This window comes from Crinia signifera, chromosome 2, assembly GCF_055691185.1.
Source record: "Crinia signifera chromosome 2, ASM5569118v1, whole genome shotgun sequence".
Taxonomy (NCBI): domain Eukaryota; kingdom Metazoa; phylum Chordata; class Amphibia; order Anura; family Myobatrachidae; genus Crinia; species Crinia signifera.
In genome coordinates this window covers 4,270,193-4,290,455 of record NC_139218.1, presented here as the reverse complement: position 1 = coordinate 4,290,455, position 20,263 = coordinate 4,270,193, and the positions used below count along the sequence as shown (strand labels likewise).

The 20,263-nt window shown below is 48.5% G+C and overlaps 1 protein-coding gene across 1 annotated transcript in view; it reads right to left on the bottom strand.

Moving 5' to 3' along the window:
- LOC146058649 (butyrophilin subfamily 2 member A2-like) overlaps positions 1–20,263 on the bottom strand; it is a 58,526-nt gene that overhangs the window by 31,688 nt on the left and 6,575 nt on the right. The window contains exon 3 of the mRNA XM_083170921.1: positions 18,975–19,391. Within this exon, the coding sequence (XP_083027047.1) occupies positions 18,975–19,391 (417 nt within the window). The remainder of the gene's footprint in view (positions 1–18,974; positions 19,392–20,263) is intronic.

Here is a 20,263-nt window from a genome sequence, read left to right as displayed (position 1 = left end):
ATCTGTCACTATAATGTTCTCTGTATTGTATATCTGTCACTATAATGTTCTCTGTATTGTACATCTGTCAGTATAATGCTCTCTGTATTGTACATCTGTCACTATAATGTTCTCTGTATTGTACATTTCTCACTATAATGTTCTCTGTATTGTACATCTGTCACTATAATGTTCTCTGTATTGTAAATCTGTCACTATAATGTTCTCTGTATTGTACATCTGTCAGTATAATGTTCTCTGTATTGTACATCTGTCACTATAATGTTCTCTGTATTGTACATCTGTTACTATAATGTTCTATGTATTGTACATCTCTCACTACAATGTTCTCTGTATTGTACATCTCTCACTATAATGTTCTCTGTATTGTACATCTCTCACTATAATGTTCTCTGTATTGTACATCTGTCACTATAATGTTCTCTGTATTGTACATCTGTCACTATAATGTTCTCTGTATTGTACATCTGTCACTATAATGTTATCTGTATTGTACATCTGTCACTATAATGTTCTCTGTATTGTACATATGTCACTATAATTTTCTCTGTATTGTACATCTGTCACTATAATGTTCTCTGTATGGTACATCTGTCACTATAATGTTCTCTGTATGGTACATCTGTCACTATAATGTTCTCTGTATGGTACATCTGTCACTATAATGTTCTCTGTATGGTACATCTGTCACTATAATGTTCTCTGTATTGTACATCTGTCACTATAATGTTCTCTGTATTGTACATCTGTCACTATAATGTTCTCTGTATTGTACATCTGTCACTATAATGTTCTCTGTATTGTACATCTGTCACTATAATGTTCTCTGTATTGTACATCTGTCACTATAATGTTCTCTGTATTGTACATCTGTCACTATAATGTTCTCTGTATTGTACATCTGTCACTATAATGTTCTCTGTATTGTACATCTGTCACTATAATGTTCTCTGTATTGTACATCTGTCACTATAATGTTCTCTGTATTGTACATCTGTCACTATAATGTTCTCTGTATGGTACATCTGTCACTATAATGTTCTCTGTATGGTACATCTGTCACTATAATGTTCTCTGTATGGTACATCTGTCACTATAATGTTCTCTGTATGGTACATCTGTCACTATAATGTTCTCTGTATTGTACATCTGTCACTATAATGTTCTCTGTATTGTACATCTGTCACTATAATGTTCTCTGTATTGTACATCTGTCACTATAATGTTCTCGGTATTGTACATCTGTCACTATAATGTTCTCTGTATTGTACATCTGTCACTATAATGTTCTCTGTATTGTACATCTGTCACTATAATGTTCTCTGTATTGTACATCTGTCACTATAATGTTCTCTGTATTGTACATCTGTCACTATAATGTTCTCTGTATTGTACATCTGTCACTATAATGTTCTCTATATTGTACATCTGTCACTATAATGTTCTCTGTATTGTACATCTCTCACTATAATGCGCTCCGGATTGTACAGTACATCTGTCACTATAATGTTCTCTGTATTGTACATCTGTCACTATAATATTCTCTGTATTGTACATCTCTCACTATAATGCGCTCCGGATTGTACAGTACATCTGTCACTATAATGTTCTCTGTATTGTACATCTGTCACTATAATCTTCTCTGTATTGTACATCTGTCAGTATAATGATCTCTGTATTGTACATCTCTCACTTTAATGCGCTCCGGATTGTACATCTGTCAGTATAATGTTCTCTGTATTGTACATCTGTCACTATAATGTTCTCTGTATTGTACATCTGTCACTATAATGTTCTCTGTATTGTACATCTGTCACTATAATGTTCTCTGTATTGTACATCTGTCACTATAATGTTCTCTGTATTGTACATCTCTCACTATAATGCGCTCCGGATTGTACAGTACATCTGTCACTATAATGTTCTCTGTATTGTACATCTGTCACTATAATGTTCTCTGTATTGTACATCTGTCACTATAATGTTCTCTGTATTGTACATCTGTCAGTATAATGTTCTCTGTATTGTACATCTGTCACTATAATGCGCTCCGGATTGTACAGTACATCTGTCACTATAATGTTCTCTGTATTGTACATCTGTCACTATAATGTTCTCTGTATTGTACATCTGTCACTATAATGTTCTCTGTATTGTACATCTGGCACTATAATGTTCTCTGTATGGTACATCTGTCACTATAATGTTCTCTGTATGGTACATCTGTCACTATAATGTTCTCTATATTGTAGATCTGTCACTATAATGTTCTCTGTATTGTACATCTGTCAGTATAATGTTCTCTGTATTGTACATCTGTCACTATAATGTTCTCTGTATTGTACATCGGTCACTATAATGTTCTCTGTATTGTACATCTGTCACTATAATGTTCTCTGTATTGTACATCTGTCACTATAATGTTCTCTATATTGTACATCTGTCACTATAATGTTCTCTATATTGTACATCTGTCACTATAATGTTCTCTGTATTGTACATCTGTCACTATCATGCGCTCCGGATTGTACATCTGTCAGTATAATGTTCTCTGTATTGTACATCTGTCACTATAATGTTCTCTGTATTGTACATCTGTCAGTATAATGTTCTCTGTATTGTACATCTGTCACTATAATGTTCTCTGTATTGTACATGTGTCACTATAATGTTCTCTGTATTGTACATCTCTCACTATAATGTTCTCTGTATGGTACATCTGTCACTATAATGTTCTCTGTATTGTACATCTGTCACTATAATGTTCTCTGTATTGTACATCTGTCAGTATAATGTTCTCTGTATTGTACATCTGTCACTATAATGTTCTCTGTATTGTACATCTGTCACTATAATGTTCTCTGTATTGTACATGTGTCACTATAATGTTCTCTGTATTGTACATCTGTCACTATAATGTTCTCTGTATTGTACATCTGTCACTATAATGTTCTCTGTATTGTACATCTGTCACTATAATGTTCTCTGTATTGTACATCTGTCACTATAATGTTCTCTGTATTGTACATCTGTCACTATAATGTTCTCTGTATTGTACATCTGTCACTATAATGTTCTCTGTATTGTACATCTGTCACTATAATGTTCTCTATATTGTACATCTGTCACTATAATGTTCTCTGTATTGTACATCTCTCACTATAATGCGCTCCGGATTGTACAGTACATCTGTCACTATAATGTTCTCTGTATTGTACATCTCTCACTATAATGCACTCCGGATTGTACAGTACATCTGTCACTATAATGTTCTCTGTATTGTACATCTGTCACTATAATATTCTCTGTATTGTACATCTCTCACTATAATGCGCTCCGGATTGTACAGTACATCTGTCACTATAATGTTCTCTGTATTGTACATCTGTCACTATAATCTTCTCTGTATTGTACATCTGTCAGTATAATGATCTCTGTATTGTACATCTCTCACTTTAATGCGCTCCGGATTGTACATCTGTCAGTATAATGTTCTCTGTATTGTACATCTGTCACTATAATGTTCTCTGTATTGTACATCTGTCACTATAATGTTCTCTGTATTGTACATCTGTCACTATAATGTTCTCTGTATTGTACATCTGTCAGTATAATGTTCTCTGTATTGTACATCTCTCACTATAATGCGCTCCGGATTGTACAGTACATCTGTCACTATAATGTTCTCTGTATTGTACATCTGTCACTATAATGTTCTCTGTATTGTACATCTGTCACTATAATGTTCTCTGTATTGTACATCTGTCAGTATAATGTTCTCTGTATTGTACATCTCTCACTATAATGCGCTCCGGATTGTACAGTACATCTGTCACTATAATGTTCTCTGTATTGTACATCTGTCACTATAATGTTCTCTGTATTGTACATCTGTCACTATAATGTTCTCTGTATTGTACATCTGGCACTATAATGTTCTCTGTATGGTACATCTGTCACTATAATGTTCTCTGTATGGTACATCTGTCACTATAATGTTCTCTATATTGTAGATCTGTCACTATAATGTTCTCTGTATTGTACATCTGTCAGTATAATGTTCTCTGTATTGTACATCTGTCACTATAATGTTCTCTGTATTGTACATCTGTCACTATAATGTTCTCTGTATTGTACATCTGTCACTATAATGTTCTCTGTATTGTACATCTGTCACTATAATGTTCTCTATATTGTATATCTGTCACTATAATGTTCTCTATATTGTACATCTGTCACTATAATGTTCTCTGTATTGTACATCTGTCAGTATAATGTTCTCTGTATTGTACATCTGTCACTATAATGCGCTCCGGATTGTACATCTGTCAGTATAATGTTCTCTGTATTGTACATCTGTCACTATAATGTTCTCTGTATTGTACATGTGTCACTATAATGTTCTCTGTATTGTACATCTCTCACTATAATGTTCTCTGTATGGTACATCTGTCACTATAATGTTCTCTGTATTGTACATCTGTCACTATAATGTTCTCTGTATTGTACATCTGTCAGTATAATGTTCTCTGTATTGTACATCTGTCACTATAATGTTCTCTGTATTGTACATCTGTCACTATAATGTTCTCTGTATTGTACATCTGTCACTATAATGTTCTCTGTATTGTACATCTGTCACTATAATGTTCTCTGTATTGTATATCTGTCAGTATAATGTTCTCTGTATTGTACATCTGTCAGTATAATGTTCTCGTTATTGTACATCTGTCACTATAATGTTCTCTGTATTGTACATCTGTCACTATAATGTTCTCTGCAGGGGCGTAGGGAGGGTGGTTCCAGTGGAGCTTGTGCTCCAGGCGCAAGAAACACTAGAGGGCGCCTTCTCTCACCTCTCAGAACGAAGCACAGCAGAAGCACAGCAGCAGTGGCCGGCGTTTTTTTCCCTCTGCCCCAGTGATATGCAGCAGCAGCAGCAGCATGCCTGGAGGCTGTGCTGTCTGCAAATACTACCTGACAGCCGGCTGTCGGGGTCAGGCTCAGGCTGGATGCAGCAAAGGGCTGATGGTGCCATGTTAGTGTGAGGCTCTGTGAGGGGGCGGGGCTTAGCGGGTCGCGGGGGGGGGGCTTACAGAACCTGTGGCAGTATGAGGGGTTAGGGTGGTCTGCTGCCCACAATGTGCTGAGCACTGCCTGGCTGGGTGCAGCATCCCCACAGTTCCTTTCCACTCCTCCCCTTCCTTTCCATCATTCAGCCTGCATGCAGAGATCAGCTCCGCCCCCAAACACACCGAGGAGCTGATAGTCTGATGCAGCTTAGCAATGCTGCTACCTTGGAAAGAGGAGAGCAGCCATTGATCAGGAGCATGCAGCTGTACAGCTGTAACCTGCAGCTGCTACTCACAGTAAGAGATTTATTTATTTTCCATTTAAAGTCACTCTACCACCCTGCGGCTGTGGCCTACCCCCTCTGTCTCCACCCCCCCCCCCCCCCCCCCCCACTCTTCCACCCAATGGCTGTTATGTCTGTGTGTTGGTGTCTATAGCGGGCCATACACTTGTCCGATTTGGCCACTTTTCACCCGATTCCGATGGGTCGGGCTGAGAAATCGGTTGAAAAGTGGCTAAATCGCATGTGTTTGACATTTGATTGATACCCAGTCCTGTGCGCAATTGGATAGGAGTCGGATTTACTTGCAGGTTCGACCTCCGACAGCCTCCCGGCAGCGTGGAATTGGATTGCATGCGATATATCGCGCGCGATCCTACCACCTGGGAAGCTTCCGGATGTCTCAAGAGGATCTGTGACGGGTGTCACTGCCAATGTTTTAGTTTGTCTATGTCTGTCTGTGTCAGCATCCTTGTGTCAGCGTGCCCGCATCTGTCTGTTAGTCAGTGTATCAGCGTATGTGTGTTAACATCTGTCAGTGTGTCAGCATCCATCTTTCAGCAACTCTGTGTCAGTGTATGTCTGAGTGTCAGTGTTTCAGCAGCTGTCTGTGTCAGTGTGTCAGCATATTTGTGTCTGTGTCAGCATTTGTCTGTGTGTCAGCATCAGTGTGTGAGTGTCAGCATGCAGAGGAGTTTGATGGCATAATAGTGGTATGCGGAGGACTTTGATGGCATAATGGTAGCATGTGGAGGCATCTAATAGCATATTAGTACCCCACTTGAAGGCATAATAGTGGTATGTGGAATAGTCTAATGGCATAATCGTGTCACACGTAAGAGTCTTATGGCATGATAGTGGTCCACATAGTAGTCTAGTGGCACATTCTGTGTATGGAGGTGGTCGTAACTGTCAAATGTGCTATAACCAGCACTAATCGCCCCATCCTGCAGCCTAACCCACCCTTTGTAGGTGCCTAAACCTATCCCTGGAGCCTAACTCTAATGTTCCCCTTCTTGCAACCTAACCAGTGGCGCCGGAACGGGGGGGGCGAGGGGGCAGCTTGCCCCCCCCAAAATTCATGAGGCGCCAAAGCAGACGTGACGTCTCCTTCCCCTGACTAGTGACCGTCCCATCGCGGCTCACGTGGGCGGTGGCTGACGATGCGGCCAGCGCGCGCCAAGCCCGTCCGCCCTCCCTCCCGCCCGGCGCTGCCCGGCCGTCCTCTCTGCTGCCCGGCCGCCCTCCCTCCCGCACGGCGCTGCCCGGCCGCCCTCCCTCCCGCCCGGCGCTGCCCGGCTGCCCTCCCCCCCACCCGGCGCTGCCCAGCCGCCCTCCCGCCCGCAGAATCAAGGAGCCGCCCGACCACCCACCAAAGAGGTGAGCAAAATTAAGGAGCTGCCCAGCCTTCATTGGCCCTGTATTATCAGCATTGTCCCTGTATTGTCAGCATTGACCCTGTATTGCCAGCATTGTCCCTGTATTGGCAGCATTGTGCCCGTATTGCCAGCATTGTGCCTGTATTGCCCGTATTGCCAGCAGTGTCCCCGTATTGCCAGCATTGTCCCTGTATTGGCAGCATTGTCCCCGTATTGGCAGCATTGTCCCCGTATTGTCAGCATTGTCCCCGTATTGTCAGCATTGTCCCTGTATTGGCAGCATTGTGCCCGTATTGCCAGCATTGTGCCTGTATTGCCAGCATTGTGCCTGTATTGCCAGCATTGTCCCTGTATTGCCAGCATTGTCCCCGTATTGCCAGCATTGTCCCCGTATTACCAGCATTGTCCCTGTATTGTCAGCATTGTCCCTGTATTACCAGCATTGTCCCTGTATTACCAGCATTGTCCCCGTATTGTCAGCATTGTCCCTGTATTACCAGCATTGTCCCTGTATTGCCAGCATTGTCCCTGTATTACCAGCATTGTCCCTGTATTGCCAGCATTGTCCCCGTATTACCAGCATTGTCCCTGTATTACCAGCATTGTCCCTGTATTGTCAGCATTGTCCCTGTATTGCCAGCATTGTGCCTGTATTGCCAGCATTGTGCCCGTATTGCCAGCATTGTCCTTGTATTGGCAGCATTGTGCCCATATTGCCAGCATTGTCCTTGTATTGGCAGCATTGTGCCCATATTGTCAGCATTGTCCCTGTATTACCAGCATTGTCCCTGTATTGCCAGCATTGTCCCTGTATTACCAGCATTGTCCCTGTATTGCCAGCATTGTCCCTGTATTGCCAGCATTGTCCCTGTATTGTCAGCATTGTCCCTGTATTGTCAGCATTGTCCTTGTATTGGCAGCATTGTGCCCATATTGTCAGCATTGTCCCTGTATTACCAGCATTGTCCCTGTATTGCCAGCATTGTCCCTGTATTGCCAGCATTGACCCTGTATTACCAGCATTGTCCCCGTATTACCAGCATTGTCCCTGTATTGTCAGCATTGTGCCCGTATTACCAGCATTGTCCCTGTATTGTCAGCATTGTCCCTGTATTACCAGCATTGTCCCTGTATTACCAGCATTGTCCCTGTATTACCAGCATTGTCCCTGTATTGTCAGCATTGTCCCTGTATTGCCAGCATTGTCCCCGTATTACCAGCATTGTCCCTGTATTGTCAGCATTGTCCCTGTATTACCAGCATTGTCCCTGTATTACCAGCATTGTCCCTGTATTGTCAGCATTGACCCTGTATTACCAGCATTGTCCCTGTATTGCCAGCATTGTCCCTGTATTACCAGCATTGTCCCTGTATTGCCAGCATTGTCATTGTATTGCCAGCAGTGTCCCCGTATTGCCAGCAGTGTCCCCGTATTGCCAGCAGTGTGCCCTTATTGCCAGCAGTGTGCCCTTATTGCCAGCAGTGTGCCCTTATTGCCAGCATTGTGCTCTTATTGCCAGCAGTGTCCCCGTATTGCCAGCAGTGTCCCCGTATTGCCAGCAGTGTGCCCTTATTGCCAGCATTGTGCCTGTATTGCCAGCAGTGTCCCAGTATTGCCAGCAGTGTCCCCGTATTGCCAGCATTGTCCCTGTATTACCAGCATTGTCCCTGTATTACCAGCATTGTCCCTGTATTGTCAGCATTGACCCTGTATTACCAGCATTGTCCCTGTATTGCCAGCATTGTCCCTGTATTACCAGCATTGTCCCTGTATTGCCAGCATTGTCCCCGTATTGCCAGCATTGTCCCTGTATTACCAGCATTGTCCCTGTATTGCCAGCATTGTCATTGTATTGCCAGCAGTGTCCCCGTATTGCCAGCAGTGTCCCCGTATTGCCAGCAGTGTGCCCTTATTGCCAGCAGTGTGCCCTTATTGCCAGCAGTGTGCCCTTATTGCCAGCATTGTGCTCTTATTGCCAGCAGTGTCCCCGTATTGCCAGCAGTGTCCCCGTATTGCCAGCAGTGTGCCCTTATTGCCAGCATTGTGCCTGTATTGCCAGCAGTGTCCCAGTATTGCCAGCAGTGTCCCCGTATTGCCAGCATTGTGCCCGTATTGCCCTGTGTATAATGCCCATGCATATATGCCGCTGCCCTGTGTATAATGCCCACGTGTATATGCCGCTGCCAGTGTGTATAGTGCCTGGGGGTAACATATAGCAATTTAGGGGGCGCCAAAATGAGATTATATCTTGCCCCCCCCAACCAAAAAACGTTCCAGCGCCCCTGAACCTAACCCTAACCTTCCTCTTCCCTAAGCCTAATCCTAAACTTTCCCTCTCTTCAGCCTAATCCTCCCAGTAGTAACTAACTCTGAGCTACCCCACAGACTATACCTAATCCCCTACCCTGCAGCCTAACCACCCTCACCCCACAGTCTGACCCTAGCCTTCCCCTCCCCGCAGCCTATCATAGTTACCACTGTCTGTATTCCGGCATAGGGTTCCTGATCTATTCGAAGTTCTGGGGTTGTGAGAGCAGTTGGCAAGCCAGCATCTGTATACTGAACACCAGCTTCCTGTTCCCGCGTCCCACACAGAGTGATAATATATAATAATCCATGGGGTATAGGTGAATGCATGATGAGCAACTGGATGCCTGGAGCAATGTCCGTACTCTTCCAGTATTTAAGCTTGTGTGTGTATGTATGTATGTATATATGGGGGCGCCGCTGCATGAGCTTGCTCCGGGTGCCATGACTCCACGCTACACCTCTGGTTCTCTGTATTGTACATCTCTCACTATAATGCGCTCCGGATTGTACAGTATATCTGTCAGTATAATGTTCTCTGTATTGTACATCTGTCAGTATAATGTTCTCTGTATTGTACATCTGTCACTATAATGTTCTCTGTATGGTACATCTGTCACTATAATGTTCTCTGTATTGTACAGTATATCTGTCACTATAATGTTCTCTGTATTGTACATCTGTCACTATAATGTTCTCTGTATTGTACATCTGTCACTATAATGTTCTCTGTATTGTACATCTCTCACTATAATGCGCTCCGGATTGTACAGTATATCTGTCAGTATAATGTTCTCTGTATTGTACATCTGTCAGTATAATGTTCTCTGTATTGTACATCTGTCACTATAATGTTCTCTATATTGTACATCTGTATATAATGTTCTCTGTATTGTACATCTCTCACTATAATGTTCTCTGTATGGTACATCTGTCACTATAATGTTCTCTGTATTGTACATCTGTCACTATAATGTTCTCTGTATTGTACATCTGTCAGTATAATGTTCTCTGTATTGTACATCTCTCACTATAATGTTCTCTGTATTGTACATCTGTCAGTATAATGTTCTCTGTATTGTACATCTCTCACTATAATGCGCTCCGGATTGTACAGTATATCTGTCACTATAATGCTCTTTATACTAATTGGTCACTAAAATACTCTTATATGTTGTCACTAAAATGCTTCCTATATTGTATATCTGTCACTATAAAGCTCTCCGGATTGTATATTTGTCACTATAATGCTCTCTGTATTGTATATTGGTCACTAGAATGCTCTCTGTATTGTATATCAGTCACTTTGAAGCTCTCAGGATTGTATATTTGTCACTATAATGCTCTCTGTATTGTATATCAGTCACTATAAAGCTCTCAGGATTGCATGTTTGCCACTATAATGCTCTCTGTATTGTATATTGGTCACTAGAATGCTCTTTGTATTGTATACTGGTCACTAGGATGCTCTCTGTATTATTGTCACAAACTGTAGTACTGGTTAACAACTCAGGAATTGGTGTGACCTGACGCGGGGGCGCGGAGTCTAACCATGTCGAGGGTTTTCTGCCAGTGACCCCACCAACCGGTATATGGGCTTCTGCGACATTGGTCGCGGCCCCCTGGTCAGGTTTCCCTTGTGAATTTGTATAAGTACTAATGAGGGTGAAATATGGAAGCCTGGTCGGCTAGCCGGGTCGAGATCAGAACAGAAAAAGCAGGTACCAGAGGTTAAGGCAAAGGGAGTCCAAGGTCAGGCCGGGTCAAGCACAGTTCACAGTACACTAGGATGAAGCTGAAGAATGGTCACTAGGCAAGCTGAGATCATACACCGGATAACACAGGTCAGGTACCGAAGGATCAAGCAGGAGAATGGTCAGAAAACAAGCCGAGGTCAAATACGATAGTCAGGAATCTCAGTAATGGACAGGCACAGGAACGCTGGAGCTGGTGTGAGCCTATACTGTGGCAGGGATTGACTGCCAGAGACTGCTTTATATAGGGAGCTAATTGCTGGAGTCTCACATGTGCCTCAATCAGTGAGAACTGAGCATATCTCACACAGGTGCTGTAATCAATCAGCAAAGCTCAAACCACACAGAACTGCCTGGCAGCATGGAGGAGAGCTGAACTGACAGGAGAAGTCACAAACCAGGTAAGAAACAGACAAACCTGAATGCTGTGACAATTATATATTGATCACTAGAATGCTCTCTGTATTGTATAATGGTCACTAGAATGCTCTCTGTATTGTATACTGATCCCTTGAATGCTCTCTGTATGTATATTTGTCACTAGAATGCTCCCGGCATTGTATTTGGTCAACAGAATGCTCTCTCTATTGTATATTGGTTACTAGACTACTCTCTGTATTGTATATTTGTCAATAGAATGCCCTCTGTATTGTATATTTGTCAATAGAATGCTCTCTGCCTTGTATATCGGTCACCACAATGTTCTCCGTATTGTATATTTGTCATAAGAATGCTCTCTCTGTTGCATACCTCCCAACTGCACGATTACAGTGGGACAGTCCCATATTTGGAAACTGCCCCGCTGTCCCTGTCCTGGCATTATCCCGCAGGCAGGGTGGCAGTTGGTCGGAGCTGGAGATTAATGCTTCTCTGCTCTGCGCACAGTGTATATTCCGTGCAGGGAGGAAGGGCAGGGAGGGTGCTGCAAACCCTGAAAATGGCAAAAACTGGTCACGGTGCTAGACCACGCCCCTCCACATTAGCTACGCCAACCCACGCAGTAGCTCCGTCGCCTTTTCACGATGGCCACTACCATAAAAAATATAGGGGGGCACACCCTAATTGCAAACATAATGAGTGGTGCTACTATGCTGAAATTTGAAGTTCCACACAGAAGGAAGAAAATTGCAGGGGAACACCCTAGTCACCAAGTACTGATAATAATAATAATAATAATAATAATAATAATAATAATAATAAACTTTGAAATTTAACATAGAGTAAAAATTAGCTGCTAGTCCTCCCACTGTGTCCATGTGTCCTCATGTTCAGAAGGGTCCCTAATATTAAGATTAAAGTGCAGGGCACAGGACCCCACAAGTCAGCAGTGCTTCCATTTACCACACTATTGAGAGGTTACATGTGTTACTATGAATCCACCACAAGGAGGATAACAACCCAGACTGTTCCTATGGGTAGGAGAAAGCAGCACACTCACAGACCCGCTCTGCCTCACACTCACGGACCCGCTCTGCCCGCTCTGCCTCACACTCACGGACCCGCTCTGCCTCACACTCACGGACCCGCTCTGCCTCACACTCACGGACCCGCTCTGCCTCACACTCACGGACCCGCTCTGCCTCACACTCACGGACCCGCTCTGCCTCACACTCACGGACCCGCTCTGCCTCACACTCACAGACCCGCTCTGCCTCACACTCACAGACCCTCTCTGCCTCACACTCACAGACCCGCTCTGCCTCACACTCACGGACCCGCTCTGCCTCACACTCACAGACCCGCTCTGCCTCACACTCACGGACCCGCTCTGCCTCACACTCACTGATCTGCTCTGCCTCACACTCACAGACCCGCTCTGCCTCACACTCACAGACCCGCTCTGCCTCACACTCACGGACCAGCCCTGCCTCACACTCACGGACCCGCTCTGCCTCACACTCACGGACCCGCTCTGCCTCACACTCACAGACCCGCTCTGCCTCACACTCACAGACCCGCTCTGCCTCACACTCACAGACCCGCTCTGCCTCACACTCACGGACCCGCTCTGCCTCACACTCACGGACCCGCTCTGCCTCACACTCACGGACCCGCTCTGCCTCACACTCACTGATCTGCTCTGCCTCACACTCACAGACCCGCTCTGCCTCACACTCACAGACCCGCTCTGCCTCACACTCACAGACCCGCTCTGCCTCACACTCACAGACCAGCCCTGCTTCACACTCACGGACCCGCTCTGCCTCACACTCACGGACCCGCTCTGCCTCACACTCACAGACCCGCTCTGCCTCACACTCACAGACCCGCTCTGCCTCACACTCACGGACCCGCTCTGCCTCACACTTACGGACCCGCTCTGCCTCACACTCACGGACCCGCCCTGCCTCACACTCACAGACCCGCCCTGCCTCACACTCACTGACCCGCTCTGCCTCACACTCACAGATCTGCTCTACCTCACACTCACAGACCCGCTCTGCCTCACACTCACTGATCTACTCTGCCTCACACTCACAGACCTGCTCTGCCTCACACTCACTGATCTGCCTCACACTCACAGACCCACTCTGCCACGCACTCACTGACCCGATCTGCCTCACACTCACAGACCTGCTCTGCCTCACACTCACTGATCTGCCTCACACTCACAGACCCACTCTGCCACGCACTCACTGACCCGATCTGCCTCACACTCACAGAGCCACTCTGCCTCACACTCACAGACCCGCTCTGCCTCACAATCACAGACCCGCTCTGCCTCACACTCACAGACCCGCTCTGCCTCACACTCACAGACCCGCTCTGCCTCACACTCACAGACCCGCTCTGCCTCACACTCACAGACCCGCTGCGCCTCACACTCACAGGCCCACTCTGCCTCACACTCACGGATCTGCTCTACCTCACACTCACATACCCGCTCTGCCTCACACTCACAGACCCGCTCTGCCTCACACTCACTGATCTGCTCTGCCTCACACTCACGGATCTGCTCTGCCTTACACTCACAGATCTGCTCTGCCTCACACTCACGGACCCGCTCTGCCTCAAACTCACAGACCCGCTCTTCCTCACACTCACAGACCCGCTCTGCCTCACACTCACAGACCCGCCCTGCCTCACACTCACAGACCCGCTCTGCCTCACACTCACATATCTGCTCTACCTCACACTCACAGACCAGCTCTGCCTCACACTGACAGATCTGCTCTACCTCACACTCACAGACCTGCTCTGCCTCACACTCACTGATCTGCTCTGCCTCACACTCACAGACCCGCTCTGCCTCACACTCACAGACCCGCTCTGCCTCACACTCACAGACCCGCTCTGCCTCACACTCACTGATCTGCTCTGCCTCACACTCACAGACCTGCTCTGCCTCACACTCACTGATCTGCCTCACACTCACTGACCAGATCTGCCTCACACTCACTGACCAGATCTGCCTCACACTCACAGAGCCACTCTGCCTCACACTCACAGACCCGCTGTGCCTCACACTCACAGACCCGCTCTGCCTCACACTCACAGACCCGCTCTGCCTCACACTCACAGACCCGCTCTGCCTCACACTCACAGACCCGCTCTGCCTCACACTCACAGACCCGCTCTGCCTCACACTCACAGCCCCCGCTCTGCCTCACACTCACAGACCCGCTGCGCCTCACACTCACAGACCCACTCTGCCTCACACTCACGGATCTGCTCTACCTCACACTCACAGACCCGCTCTGCCTCACACTCACAGACGAGCTCTGCCTCACACTCACAGACCCGCTCTGCCTCACACTCACTGATCTGCTCTGCCTCACACTCAAGGATCTTCTCTGCCTCACACTCACAGATCTGCTCTGCCTCACACTCACGGACCCGCTCTGCTTCAAACTCACAGACCCGCTCTGCCTCACACTCACAGACCCGCTCTGCCTCACACTCAGACCCGCCCTGCCTCACACTCACAGACCCGCTCTGCCTTACACTCGCAGATCTGCTCTACCTCACACTCACAGACCCGCTCTGCCTCACACTCACTGATCTGCTCTGCCTCACACTCACAGACCTGCTCTGCCTCACACTCACTGATCTGCCTCACACTCACAGACCCGCTGTGCCTCACACTCACAGACCCGCTCTGCCTCACACTCACAGACCCGCTCTGCCTCACACTCACAGACACACTCTTCCTCACACTCACAGACCCGCTCTGTCTCACACTCACAGCCCCCGCTCTGCCTCACACTCACAGACCCGCTGCGCCTCACACTCACAGACCCACTTTGCCTCACACTCACGGATCTGCTCTACCTCACACTCACAGACCCGCTCTGCCTCACACTCACAGACCCGCTCTGCCTCACACTCACAGACCCGCGCTGCCTCACACTCACTGATCTGCTCTGCCTCACACTCACGGATCTGCTCTGCCTCACACTCACAGATCTGCTCTGCCTCACACTCACAGACCCGCTCTGCCTCAAACTCACAGACCCGCTCTGCCTCACACTCACAGACCCGCTCTGCCTCACACTCACAGACCCACTCTGCCTCACACTCGCAGATCTGCTCTACCTCACACTCACAGACCCGCTCTGCCTCACACTCACTGATCTGCTCTGCCTCACACTCACAGACCTGCTCTGCCTCACACTCACTGATCTGCCTCACACTCACAGAGCCACTCTGCCTCACACTCACAGACCCGCTGTGCCTCACACTCACAGACCCGCTATGCCTCACTCTCACAGACCCGCTCTGCCTCACACTCACAGACCCACTCTGCCTCACACTCACAGACCCGCTCTGCCTCACACTCACAGACACGCTCTGCCTCACACTCACAGACCCGCTCTGCCACACACTCACAGACCCGCTCTACATCACACTCACAGACCCGCTCTGCCTCACACTCACTGACCCGCTCTGCCTCACACTCACAGACCCGCTCTGCCTCACACTCACTGATCTGCTCTGCCTCACACTCACTGATCTGCTCTGCCTCACACTCAGACACGCTCTCCCTCACACTCATTGACCCGCTCTGCCTCACACTCACTGATCTGCTCTGCCTCACACTTACTGATCTGCTCTGCCTCACACTCACAGACCCGCCCTGCCTCACACTCACAGACCAGCCCTATCTCACACTCACAGACCCGCTCTGCCTCACACTCACAGACCCACTATGCCTCACACTCACAGACCCGCTCTGCCTCACACTCACAGACCCGCTCTGCCTCACACTCACAGACCAGCTCTGCCTCACACTCACAGACCCGATGGGCCTCGCACTCACAGACCCGCTGCGCCTCGCACTCACAGACCTGCTCTGCCTCACACTCACAGACTCGCTCTCCCTCAAACTCACAAACCCGCTCTGCCTCACACTCATGGATATGCTCTGCCTCACACTCACAGACCCACTCTGCCTCACACTCACTGATCTGCTCTGCCTCAAACTCTCGGATCTGCTCTGCCTCACACTCACTGATCTGCTCTGCCTCACACTCACAGACCCGCTCTGCCTCACACTCACTGATCTGCCTCACACTCACAGACCCACTCTGCCACACACTCACTGACCCGATCTGCCTCACACTCACTGATCTGCTCTGCCTCACATTCACTGACCAGATCTGCCTCACACTCACTGATCTGCCTCACACTCACAGACCCGCTCTGCCACACACTCACAGACCCGCCCTGCCTCACACTCACAGACCCGCTCTCCCTCACACTCACTGATCTGCTCTGCCTCACACTCACAGACCCGCCCTGCCTCACACTCACTGATCTGCTCTACCTCACACTCACAGACCCACTCTGCCACACACTCAATGATCTGCTCTGCCTCACACTCACAGACCCGCTCTGCCTCACACTCACTGATCTGCTCTACCTCAAACTCACGGATCTGCTCTGCCTCACACTCACTGATCTGCTCTGCCTCACACTCACAGACCCGCTCTGTCTCACACTCACTGATCTGCCTCACACTCACAGACCCACTCCGCCACACACTCACTGACCTGCTCTGCCTCACACTCACTGATCTGCTCTGCCTCACACTCACTGGCCCGATCTGCCTCACACTCACTGATCTGCCTCACACTCACAGACCCGCTCTGCCACACACTCACAGACCCGCCCTGCCTCACACTTACAGACCCACTCTCCCTCACACTCACTGATCTGCTCTGCCTCACACTCACAGACCCGCCCTGCCTCACACTCACTGATCTGCTCTACCTCACACTCACAGACCCACTCTGCCACACACTCACTGATCTGCTCTCCCTCACACTCACAGACCCGCTCTGCCTCACACTCACAGACCCGCTCTGCCTCACACTCACAGACCCACTCTGCCTCAAACTCAGACACGCTCTCCCTCACACTCACAGACCCGCTCTGCCTCACACTCACAGACCCGTCCTGCCTCACACTCACAGACCCGCCCTGCCTCACACTCACAGACCCGCCCTGCCTCACACTCACAGACCCGCTCTGCCTCACACTCACAGACCCGCTCTGCCTCACACTCACAGACCCGCTCTGCCTCAAACTCAGACACGCTCTCCCTCACACTCACAGACCTGCTCTGCCTCACACTCACAGACCCGCCCTGCCTCACACTCACAGACCCGCCCTGCCTCACACTCACAAACCCACTATGCCTCACACTCACAGACCCGCTCTGCCTTACACTCACAGACTCGCTCTCCCTCACACTCACAGACACGCTCTCCCTCACACTCACAGACCCCCCCTCCCTCACACTCACAGACCCGCTCTGCCTCACACTCACAGACCCCCCCTCCCTCACACTCACAGACCCGCTCTGCCTCACACTCACTGATCTTCTCTGCCTCACACTCACTGATCTTCTCTGCCTCACACTCACAGACCCGCCCTGTCTCACACTCACAGACCAGCTCTGCCTCACACTCACAGACCAGCCCTGCCTCACACTCACAGACCCACTATACCTCACACTCACAGACCCGCTCTGCCTCACACTTACAGACCCGCTCTGCCTCACACTCATAGACCTGCTCTGCCTCACACTCACAGACCCGCTCTCTCTCACAGACCCGCTCTGCCACACTCTCACTGATCTGCTCTGCCTCACACTCACTGACCCGCTCTGCCTCACACTCACAGACCCGCTCTGCCTCACACTCACAGACCCGCCCTGCCTCACACTCACTGATCTGCTCTGCCTCACACTCACTGATCTGCTCTGCCTCACACTCAGACCCGCTCTGCCTCACACTCACAAACCCGCTCTCCCTCACACTCACAGACCCGCTCTCCCTCACACTCACAGACCCGCCCTGCCTCACACTCACTGATCTGCTCTACCTCACACTTACAGACCCACTCTGCCACACACTCACTGATCTGCTCTCCCTCACACTCACAAACCCGCCCTGCCTCACACTCACAGACCAGCCCTGCCTCACACTCACAGACCCACTATGCCTCACACTCACAGACACGCTCTCCCTCACACTCACAGACCAGCCCTGCCTCACACTCACAGACCCGCTCTGCCTCACACTCACTGATCTGCTCTGCCTCACACTCACAGACCCGCCCTGCCTCACACTCACTGATCTGCTCTCCCTCACACTCACAGACCCGCTCTGCCTCACACTTACAAACCCGCTCTCCCTCACACTCACAGACCCGCTCTCCCTCACACTCACAGACCCGCCCTGCCTCACACTCACTGATCTGCTCTACCTCACACTTACAGACCCACTCTGCCACACACTCACTGATCTGCTCTCCCTCACACTCCCAAACCCGCCCTGCCTCACACTCACAGACCCGCTCTGCCTCACACTCACAGACCCACTATGCCTCACACTCACAGACCCACTCTGCCTCACACTCACAGACACGCTCTCCCTCACACTCACAGACCAGCCCTGCCTCACACTCTCAGACCCGCTCTGCCTCACACTCACTGATCTGCTCTGCCTCACACTCACAGACCCGCTCTGCCTCACACTCACAGACCCGCTCTCCCTCACACTCACAGACCCGCTCTCCCTCCCACTCTCAGACCCGCTCTCCCTCTCACTCACAGACCCGCTCTCCCTCCCACTCACAGACCTGTTATCCCTCACACTCACAGACTCGCTCTCCCTCACACTCACAGACCCGCTCTGCCTCACACTCACAGACCCGTTCTGCCTCGCACTCACCTTGTATCATGAGCTTCAGCTTGACCTCCCCTTTGCCATGGGGGCTGATGGCTTTGCACGTGTACATTGCTTCATCCTGGTAGTCCACATTGGTCAGGAACAGGGTCAAATCTCCATCTCCGATCTCCGAGGTGTCCACCTTGACCCGATCCTGGTAAACGTAGCTCTGCTCCTGAAGATCTTCTTTGTCCTTGTGGAAGCTGTAGACCAGCTGGGGTTCCTTGTACTCATAGGTCTGCTGGATATAGGCCGAGATATCATCCACCTCAATCTCCTCAATCAGGTCCTCCCGGTGCCAGCTGGCTCCCAGGTCATACGTGCCGTGGATGAAGGAGAACTGGCACGGTAAGGAGGCATTCCCGAAGCGGGGCACACGCACCTCTTCATATTGGGGCTTGGGGATTACGTAGTCACACCCTAGAGAGATTATAGTCGGTGCAAATTAGTATAAGTGCGTGTTAGTACTCAGATTATGGTGTGTTAGTATACAGATTATGATTGGTGCGGATTAGTATACAGATTATGGTGGGTTAGTATACAGATTATGGTCGGTGCGGGTTAGTATCCAGATTATGGTTGGTGCGGGTTAGTATCCAGATTATGGTGGGTGCGGGTTAGTATACAGATTATGATGGGTGCGGATTAGTATACAGATTATGGTGGGTTAGTATACAGATTATGGTCGGTGCGGGTTAGTATCCAGATTATGGTTGGTGCGGGTTAGTATCCAGATTATGGTTGGTGCGGGTTAGTATACAGATTATGGTTGGTGCGGGTTAGTATACAGATTATGGTGGGTGCGGGTTAGTACACAGATTATGGTGGGTGCGGGTTAGTACACAGATTATAGTGGGTTATGATACAGATTATGGACGGTGCGGGTTAGTATACAAATTATGGTTGGTGCGGGTTAGTATACAGATTATGGTGGGTGCGGGTTAGTACACAGATAATAGTGAGTTAGTATACAGATTATGGTTGGTGCAGGTTAGTGTATAGATTATGGTGAGTGCTGGTTAGTATACAGATTATAGTGGGTTAGTATACAGATTATGGTGGGTGCGGATTAGTATACAGATTATATTGGGTGCGGGTTAGTATACAGATTATGGTGGGTGCGGGTTAGTGTATAGATTATGGTGAGTGCATGTTAGTACAGATTATAGTGGGTTAGTATACAGATTGTGGTGGGTGCGGGTTAGTACACAGATTATAGTGAGTTAGTATACAGATTATGGTGGGTGCGTGTTAGTACACAGATTATGGTGGGTTAGTATACAGATTATAGT